This window comes from Cucumis melo, chromosome 1 (genome assembly GCF_025177605.1).
Source record: "Cucumis melo cultivar AY chromosome 1, USDA_Cmelo_AY_1.0, whole genome shotgun sequence".
NCBI lineage: Eukaryota > Viridiplantae > Streptophyta > Magnoliopsida > Cucurbitales > Cucurbitaceae > Cucumis > Cucumis melo.
The window spans coordinates 28709711-28720096 of record NC_066857.1 but is presented as its reverse complement, the minus strand read 5'-3'; the positions used below and the strand labels follow the sequence as shown (position 1 = coordinate 28720096).

General features: G+C 34.0%; 2 protein-coding genes across 4 annotated transcripts; both read right to left on the bottom strand.

Annotated features, from left to right (window-relative positions):
• Positions 1 to 2627: 2627 nt before the first annotated feature.
• LOC127149938 (uncharacterized) lies at positions 2628 to 3980 on the bottom strand. 2 transcript variants are annotated; one of them, XM_051086369.1, is made up of 6 exons: positions 3725 to 3980; positions 3471 to 3632; positions 3285 to 3389; positions 3146 to 3218; positions 2978 to 3072; positions 2628 to 2896 (listed from the first exon to the last, which is right to left on the bottom strand). In XM_051086369.1, exons 1-5 carry the CDS (start codon positions 3865 to 3867, stop codon positions 3010 to 3012), a joined length of 546 nt encoding a protein of 181 aa, XP_050942326.1. In that variant the 5' UTR covers positions 3868 to 3980; the 3' UTR covers positions 2628 to 2896; positions 2978 to 3009. The 2 variants fall into 2 exon arrangements, with proteins under 2 accessions (XP_050942326.1, XP_050942322.1); XM_051086365.1 differs by lacking the exon at positions 2978 to 3072.
• Positions 3981 to 4198: 218 nt separating this feature from the next.
• Positions 4199 to 9761, bottom strand: LOC127149901 (uncharacterized). Of its 2 annotated transcripts, XR_007821767.1 has the most exons (7): positions 9653 to 9761; positions 5337 to 5626; positions 5040 to 5252; positions 4879 to 4971; positions 4699 to 4806; positions 4346 to 4621; positions 4199 to 4264 (listed from the first exon to the last, which is right to left on the bottom strand). XR_007821767.1 is itself a non-coding variant. In XM_051086280.1 (6 exons), the coding sequence occupies exons 2-6, from the start codon at positions 5616 to 5618 to the stop codon at positions 4511 to 4513; spliced, it is 807 nt and encodes a 268-aa protein (XP_050942237.1). In that variant the 5' UTR covers positions 5619 to 5626; positions 9653 to 9761; the 3' UTR covers positions 4230 to 4510. The 2 variants fall into 2 exon arrangements, 1 of the variants encoding a protein (XP_050942237.1); XM_051086280.1 differs by having other exon boundaries at positions 4230 to 4621.
• Positions 9762 to 10386: the final 625 nt, after the last annotated feature.

Here is a 10386-nt window from a genome sequence, read left to right as displayed (position 1 = left end):
CATGTAGAGACATGGGAGTGGGGGTGTCCTATGTAAATGGTTTGGATTAACTAGAACCACGAAATAGTCACTTTTAGTTATAACACCGTAAACTATAAACTAACTATTTTCAATTATGATGACCTAGGTAACTTGATCTTAATCCTGAGCTAACTATGAACTTCTATTGATTCGGTAGTATCCTTAGATCTGCACAGGTGAGAGCAGCTCAACATCGTTGGCCCAATAAGCCTCCCATTTCAGGGGTAAGACCGAGTGGATAGCTAGGGACATAGGGTGCAAGATGGAATTCACTCCTACCCACTTCTGAGATAGTAGATAGGTTGTTCCCTTAAGGACTGAATCCAAGTCTTGAACAAGGGGCCTCACCTTCTCATTGGCCCGAGAAGGATTCTGGTTTATAGGTTGGACCTTAAACCAATTGTTCAATAATGGATCAGTGGGTTTTAAGGAGCAAGATGTAATCTTGGGGGTAAAACGGTATTTTGACCCAGTCAAGATTACGAAAAGTCTGTGAAGGATCGACTTACCCATATGGTTATATCAGGTGGATAGAAATATATCTATAGTGAGGGGAGTGCAACTAAGAGTCTTTAGTGGAATGACTCTTTAGTTAACGAATGTTGATTAACCTTGGTCTAAAAGAGTTTAGCCAGTTAATCTCGAATCATTGGATCCCATGATCTGTAGGTCCATTAAGTTTCCCTACTAGCTCATATGGATACAACTAAGAACTATTGGGTTTTATGTCCTAAAACTTGTAAATAGTAAATATAATAAATTGACTGCCATTAATAAAGTGTTTTATTATTATAATTTCAATAAGTGTTATTGATTATATTATTAGTTTTGTCTTAATAACCTAAATCCAATAAACTAACATCCTAAGCTGTTTGATGAGTCTTGAACAGTATGTAGAGACATACGGGGATCAATGTTCAAGATCAGCTTAAAGGGTCTATAGTATAGGGTTAAGGTTGGGTACCTTATCCTGTTAACACAATGGATACGACTCACTTTGTATTTGATACAAACACATTGATCCAATGTGTTCATGTATACAACATGCGAGTGAGGGTATTCTATGCAATGAGTTTGCATAAGACTGGATCACGAAATAGTAATCACTAGATGTAACTCCGTTAACTAGTTGGATTTCTATTTCATTAGGATGACCTAAGTGACTTAGTCTTAATCCTGAGTGTATTATGAACTCCTGTTTGCAAGGGATTGTCCTTTGATTTGTACGGGTGAGAGTGGCCAAATTCCCGACTTAATATGCTTATCATTTTGGGGACAAGATTGAGTGGGGAGCTGGGAACATAATCACACAAGATGAAATTCACTCCTTCCCACCTTTAGGGTAAGTAGATAAGTGTTCCCTTAAATGGTGTCTCCGGGACTTGAACAAAGGGCCCTACCCTCTCTATGGCATGAGATCCACTACAAGAAATCTGGTCTTTAATGTCGGTTTAAAACCGACATTAAAGGCCTTTAATGTCACTTGGCGACCGACATCTTTGCAAGCGTTATTAAAGGCCTTTAATGTCGGTTGGGCTTTAATGTCGGTTTATAACCGACATTAAAGACAGCTTTAGTGTTGGTTAAAAACTGACATTAAAGGCCTTCTATGTCGGTTATAAACCGACATCTTTGAAGGTGTTATTGAAGGCCTTTAATGTCGGTTCATCTTTAATGTCGGTGGATAACCGACATTAAAGATGTCTTTAATTTTTTGAACCGACATTAAAGCCGTCTTTAATGTCGTTTATAAACCGACATTAAAGATGTCTTTAATGTCGCTTATGATACATCTTTAATGTTGTTTTTCCATCGACATTAAAGAGGTCTTTAAAGTTTTTTTTAACCGACATTAAAGCTGTTTTTAATGTCGTTTTTAAACCGACATTAAACACATTTAATCTCGTTTTTAAACCGACGTTAAAGACACATTTAATGTCGTATTTTTAATAGTTTTTATGACGGCAAAAATGATATTATTTGAGTCGAATTATGTCCAGAAATGTTCGTCATCGTATATTGTAAAAAATAAAAAAATGGCTTGCACACTGGCTATAATGCCTACTACTCAATGCCTTATAACTAGTTCACCTGCAATGCACACAATAATACCTAAAATTTCAGCATACACTTCCATATAAAACTACAACAAATACACATCATCCAACACCTACATATAATCACATATCAATAAACACAACTATATTCAACACTATAAGTCCAACTACTCCAAATCCTCCAATATATCAATTTATATATATAATCACACATATCAAACAACACATCCTGCCATCCATGGCAAACCAATAATAAACACCTACAATGCATAAGATCCAACACTAAAATACGAGCACACTTTTCCACACTTCCATATAGTACTACAGCAAATACGATCATCCAACACCTAAAATATCAGCACACCTTTCCACCCTTCTATATAGTACTACAACAAATAAAATCATCCAACTCCTATATATAATCACATATTTAAATAAACAACCAACAACTGTAAGTGAAAACTCAAAAATATAAAGATAATATATAAGATCGTGATTAATAAACAATGTATATGTACAATAGAAAGTTCCTTCAGTAACTAAAGTATACGTACAAACTATCTAACAAACAACAATTAGTACGGGACTACCTGCCCTTCAAAAAACTATAGGACTGCCCGTCCCTACAAAAACTTAACTCGACCAACTACTAACCTAACTACAAAAATCAACTACTAACCTAACTACAAAAAGCAACTACTAACTTAACTCGACCATAAAACACATTTAAAAGCTTACACAAATCTGCTAACAAAAGCTGCCCATTTAGTTCGAATCTCGTCAATCTCCTCTTGCCTATATGCATTTTTAGTATTGAACTACACAAAAAGAGAAAGATATGGAAAGCATGAGTTTAGATCATAAATTGTAATATGTAAAAATTTAAAGTAGAAACTTACAAGGCTAGTAATAGAAGTACTAGAATTATGCATTATCTCATGTATGTACTTTTGCACGTAGTACCACACCCTACAGAATCCAATTGACGAGGGCACTGCATGTATATAAATTGAATACAAATTAATCTTATGTTTCATAAAAAATAATTACGTGTAAATGCAAATTACCTTTACAGGTCTCCATTTTGGAGTTGATCGATAGCGTTGTAGATTGTGTTTCGCTTGCCATATCTTCAACCCTCTAAATATTTTGAAACATTAGAAGACAATAAAGTTAAATAGGAAGTAATAAAGTGAATACACTTACACATTTATGATTCCATGAATGTCTTCATTGACTTTACTCCGAAGAGAGTCCAAAACATAAACGCAATTTTTACGAAGATCGATAACATGCAACATCCAATGAAAACTACAATAAACAACATCTTCAATGTGAGTATACATTTAAGCTCAATGAAAATTTATTAATGTGTTTCTCTTCTTTATTTACCCGGTATTATATGGAATTAGCACTTTCTGTTCCAAGTTAACTGCTTCTAGCTGGTTGGCTAAATTTCTGGATCGAAGATCACGATCTTTGATATGTGAAGATATTTTTGATTGGTCAATGACAAAAAAATTTCTTGCACAGTCACATTTATCCCAAAGACATCTAAGTAAAAGCAACCATAGTTAAAATATCAGCAAACTAACTACAACAGTGGTATTGGAGATAAAGATGAGTATAAGTTGTCTTATACTTACGTAATATACGCTAGTATACACATATAGCCGATTTCAACCATGTCGCAGTAATGCAACAAATCTTCACGAGCTAAATAAACAAATTTGTCACTTCCAAATATTAGCTCGTTCATTGGGATGCGAATCATGTCTACATCCTTCATGTTGTTCACGGCATGTCTATTTAAAAGCTTAATAATCCCGTTAACGTCAGTATAATTTGAAGGGTATACGACATCCTTCCTAGTTGAATGCTCTTATCACAACCAAGGTTCTAAATTCAAAATACATATACAAATAAAATCAAAACTTAAATAGTAAAAAAAGATACACACTTGTTTGTCATTGATCGTAGAAACAAGTCGACGAGGCCATTCTATAATGTTACCCAATGCTTGATTTAAAGTCTCTATCTTTCCCTTCACTGGATTGGGTATAGTCAAATTTTCTCCCGTAACCACGTCTACTAGAACTTTTGAGACATCCAATGTTATCCTCAACTATCGTGGCTACTGCAACAATATTATTAATGGATCCTATAGACAATTGGCATTGTGTTCCCTTTACAAATATTAAAAGCATAGTTAAGAACAATTGATCCTATATCGTTAAAAGACTAAAAGTGACAACAAAGTCAATTACCTCCACTCCTTTGTTGGTAGGTGTGTCCTCATCGGCATCAAGATCTATATTAATACTTCCAATGGATGACCTCGAGTGATTACTTCTCTTCTTGTCACTTTTGCATCTCGAGTCATCCTCTTCTTTATGACACATTTTCTCCTTCCCTTATACTGTGTTGAAATATTATGATTGAGAGACAAAACCACCCACGCCTCTTACACGTCCACCGTGCTCCTTGGAACCCAATGCGTCAGTCAAGATGTCCTCATTTTTATTTGTTGCAACTAATTCATCCTATAAAACAATACAAGTATTTTCATCATCAGTTAGGTTAACAAAAGATTATGTATTGTAATCATAAGTATACTTACAATCCGAGAGGCACAATCTCGAGTAGCATCATCAAAATAATCATTATTTCTTCCTTTCCGTGCTTCTTTCCAAAGAGTTGAACGGTAGGAAACATCATGCGTTATTTTCTACAACAAAAGATACATATTTAATTAACAACATATTAAGATAAATTCTTCAATTTAATTAGAAATACTCACTAGTTCATCGGCAAGATTAGCATATCCCTTACGTGACATGTGGTGATTGTATGCGCATTTCGACCTTCTTTCCCTTTGAATACTACTATAATCCTGTACAACGTATTAGTTTGTAGGTAGATATCAAAACAAAATTAAAGTAAAAATGTAAACTTATTTACCTCCCACTCTTCACTTAGTCTAGCATCCACAAACGATTCCCAATCTTCTTGATTTATATGAGAATAGATTTTGGGAGGAAACTGCAAGAGTGATGGTTGATCCGTAGACGGAAGTATATACTTCTGAGTTAACGTAGTCTTGAACGTTCGAAACTTTCTTGATGCAGACATAAGTATAGAATGTTTAGCATTGGGTTGTAAATCAAACGACATCTACACAAAAAAAGAAAAGCTTAGTTAAACTTAAAGTGTAAAGCAAACTACATTATATGAAAAACATAATAATAGAACTCATACCGATATACAATCATAGATTTTATCTTTTAGCTCATTCGGAACTTCTTTCCAAGAGTTGTATGTGATAGGAATCTGTTGCCGAACGCACGCACTAATGTAACTTTGCATTTTCTTAGACGTGGCTCCAACAGGTTGCCGGTGTTCATTAAATTGAATGGGCAAATTTTGCCCAGAATTTCTCACTAAGACCAACTCAGACATAGTAGTTGGCCAACGTGGAACAAATGATTTCTTTCTTACTTCGGGAAGCATTTCTCTTTCATCCTCACTGCTATCCTCCATCTATGAATCTGCAAAAAACCGAAATAGATTAGTAAGCAAAGTCAACATACATAAGCATAACAATTATGTTACGAACTTAAACATAAATACATTATAAAGCAAAGTAATGACATACCCTTCTCTACCCATCTACCCTCACAATCATGTCTAATATAAGTTGAATTTGTATCATCAGTCTCATTAGGTGTATCAACATTGGGCATCCTTTTAATGGTTTCATAACCACACTCTTGAAGCATATCTCCTATTTCATCTTCAAAGAAATCTTCTTCAATAGTTCTTTGTGGAGATGTTAAAACCACCGACCATTCAGGATTTGCAGAATCTTGGACATAGAATACTTGTTTTGCTTGAGTGGTTAAAATAAATGAGTCTGATTTATGTCCAATACGTTTGAGATCGACGATGGTAAACCCAAGCTCGTCCACTTTGACTCCACTTCTATTGTCAACCCAATCACACTTAAATAAAATAAAAGATAATTGATGGTAATCAATCTCCCATATCTCTCGTATTACACCATGAAACGTCATATCAGACATGACAGGGTTTTTGTCCTTAGAACTAGAGACTTGCATCGTAGTAGCGGTTATACTAACTCCACTATTTTGAACTCTCCTAATATCATCACGCCTTTTTGTGTGATAGTAATAACCATTAATTATGTAACCAGAATAAGTGGCCACATCTGGAGAAGGTCCGTGAGCTATCCATCTTAAAGAAGGCGTGATGGAATTTTTAGGTACGTCGAGAGCAAGTGCAACCTACACAATATATTGGATTTAGTTAGATAAAAAATAAACATAAAAGAGTATGACTATAGTGATTACCGTGTGGATAGCCACCGACTGAATGAACGATTATGCCCTTCTTGAATCCACTTTTTACTTCGAGCTTTATCAGAGTTAAGCTTACGCAAACTCTTCATATGTTGTCTGTCATAAATGACAAGTTATTAAGTAATTACATAACCAACTTATAAAGAATGAGAATAGATAGGATTTAGCATGTACTCGACGTATGGTAGAACACCATTTACATTCTGAATGACATAAAGATGAGCTTGATCTAACTGCTCCTTACTCGGTCTGATAAAAGAAGAAGCTGATAATGCTCTATCCACGTTTGAATTCTTTTTTATTACAGATGAGTTAAGTCCAATATAACTAACTCCAACAATAAATTCAGAACAGAACTCTGTAGCCTCTTCAACAATATAATTTTCTACCATACATCCTTCTAGTCGATTTCTATTTCGCACATAAGTTTTTAGGACTTTCATATATCTTTCAAAAGGATACATCCACCTTAGATGAACAGGTCCATAAAACTCAATTTCTCTTACGAGATGCACTACAAGGTGTACCATTATAGTGAAAAATGATGGTGGAAAATACTTCTCCAATAGACATAAAGTGACAACTACATCTTCTTGCATTCCTTTCAATTCTGATGTATCAATTGTCTTCTTACATATAGCATTAAAGAAGAAGCATAACCGAATAATTGCAAGTCTTACATGTTTCGGTAGAATACCACGAATTGCCACAAATAGCAATTGTTGCATAAGAACGTGATGGTCATGCGACTTAAGTCCATACAGTTTCAAATCTGTGAGTGACACTAAACTTTGAATGTTCGATGAATAGCCTTCTGGTACTTTTAGTTCAGATAGTGTCTTACAAAAACTCAACTTCTCTGCTCGAGATAATGTATAACATGTCGGGGGTAAAAAGATCTTTTTCTCCCCTACTTGAGGGGCTAGCTCTGATCTAATGTTCAATTCAACCAAATCTAATCGACTTTTTACTCCATCTTTGGTTTTACTGGGAATATCAAACAATGTGCCAATGAGATTTGCACAGACATTCTTTTCAATGTGCATCACGTCTAAACAATGCCGCACATCAAGAAACTTCCAATATTCTAATTAAAAAAAATAGATTTTTTCTTCCAATAAGTTCCTGAAGAACTCATTTCACTGTTCTTTTCGTTGATAGTTCTCTTACCAAATGAGTGTTTGTACTTACTTGTTTGTACGAAAATTTCTTCCCCACTTAATGGTTCGGGAGCCAATTCTAATTCGTGTGCACCATTGAAAGCTTTCTTTTGTTTCCTATATGGATGATGACGTGGTAGAAACTTGCGATGCCCAATATATGTCATCTTCCTTCCTTTTGGCAAATAAATGGATGAAGTTTTCTCCCCACAAATTGGACATGCATGATATCCTTTGACTGTACAACCACACAAGTTGCTATACGCAGGAAAATCATTAATGGTCCATAATAAAATAGCTTTTAGCCTGAACCTTGATCTTGATATGCATCATAATATTCCACCCCATCATGCCAAAGTATTTTCAGATCATCAACTAACGGAGCTAAATAAACATCTATTTCATTTCCCGGTTGTTTGGGACCAGATATTAGTGCGGTCAACATAAAAAAATTTCGCTTCATACACAACCATGGAGGTAAGTTGTATGTCAACATAACTGGCCAACAACTATATCTACTACTAAGATCTCCATGCGGATTTACCCCATCTGTGAAAAGAGCAAGACGTAGATTTCTAGGTTCTGACCTAAACTCTAGCCATAAATTGTCTATTTTTTTCCATGATAATGCATCTTTTGGATGTTGTAATAGATCATTCACTTCTCTTTTTCTGGCATGCCATGTCAATAATTTTGATGTTTCTTTGCTTCGAAACATTCTTTCAAATCTTGGAATTGGGGAGAAATACCACATGACTTTCACTGGAACATTCTTAACCTCCTTCTTTGAATTTTTAGGAATCTTCCATCTTGACATACCACAAGAGGGGCATACATTTGCATCAGACAGTTCTTTCCTAAACAAGCAACAATCATTCCTACAGGCATGAATCTTCTCGTACTTCATTCCAAGAGTACACAAAATCTTTTTTGCTTCATAAGTAGAAGTAGGGCATTCGTTGGGAGTAGGTAAGATGTCACAAATTAATTGTAACAACTCAGTGAACCTCTTATCACTCCATCCAAATTTAGCTTTCAAATTATATAACTTTATCAACGTAGATATTAGGATATAATGGTTTCTTGGCATCATCTACTAGTTCCTCAAAATTTTCTGACTTGCCATTAAAATAATTATGTGCAGCCTCAAACATTCCAATTGTGTCATCAACATCATCCTCGTCAATTTCTTCTTTTACACTACTAAAGACACTTTCATTATTTCCCTTTATTGGTAGTGATTCACCATGAAAAATCCATTCTTGATAACTCTGATCGATGTCGTTAAAAAATAAGTGATCTCTAATTGTATTCACATCTAAAGTTTTTACATTCACGCACTTTAAACAAGGACAGGCCATGACATTCGATGTCTTTGAATGCTTCAACCCATTTTTAATAAACATCTCAACCCCATTAGCATACTCAGATGACGGTCTATTCTTTTGCATCCACGACTTATCCATATTATATAAGATGCAATTTAATCTACAAAAAAATCGAGAAAACAACGAAATTAAGTAAACTTAAACTGAACCCACATTCCAAAAACTAACAAGTTCTATATAACCCAAACCAAAAGCCTTTATATTATAGAGTCAAACAACTACAAAACTCACAATTGTATCACTCAATAAACTAATAAGCAAATCTCAAATTAAAACCATCCACAAAGCCTCTATAAATTTGCTTCTTTTATATGTTTAGCTTTTGGTTTAACTTCATTCAAAATGCAATAAGTCATGCAATTATATAGAATAGTACGGGAAGAAAAAGAGTATATGAATGAAAACTCAACTATGGGATCGATACAATATAATGCATAAGGTCCGAGACAATACATATAACAACTTCATGGAACCACACCCCACCACTTGTCATGCACACATGATAATAAATCCCTAAAAACACTAAAAAAACACTACACAAAATCAATGAATTCTATCCAATGAATTAGGAAACAAAACCTAAAAGCATTAAAAAAAAACTTTATAACAAACATGAAACATTACACAAAACCAAAAGAAAAACTTACATTTCACTTTATTTGTCTACCAACACGAAAACCACAAAGAAAAATCTTGTGATTTTTCTTCCTTGATAGCCAAACAGAAACTTCCCCAAAAACCGCTTCACACTATAACAGAGGAAAAATTTGAAGGAATTAAATCAACGAACAATTCAATGATGTGAAGAAGAAATTGGAACAAAAAAAAAAAAACATAACAAAAAGATCTGTAGGAATAAAAATAGAAAATAAAAAGGTTCTTCTAAAACTTATCAAACTAATTTATTTGTATATTGCATTGTAGGAATATGTATCAGGGGAATGAAGACATTCGGTTCCTTTAAAAAAAAAAACTTATACTAAGAATCACTAATTGGTAACAAGTTTAATTAGCATTCGTCCATGCTCTAAATCTTTGATTTTTGTTTGATTCTTTATCCTCAATTTATACTTAAAAAAAACCTAAACATCATTTTCAATATGATTTATAAAAAAGAAATCAATTTTAAATATTGAAAGCTAGATAACTTTTAAACTTTAATTAACAAAACAGAAACCAAATTTGAGTTAAAGTTATGAACAATGTTATTATTAACAGAAATGAAATCAAAATACGACCTTAAGACTCTTTAACGAATGAAATTGGAATAGAGAAAAGGGGTAATATGGTTTTTTTTGCTAAAACTACTATTCTAAAACTCAAAAAGAAAGAAAAAAGAAAAAATAAGACTTGATTCATCCCACGACGTCGTTTATGGTAT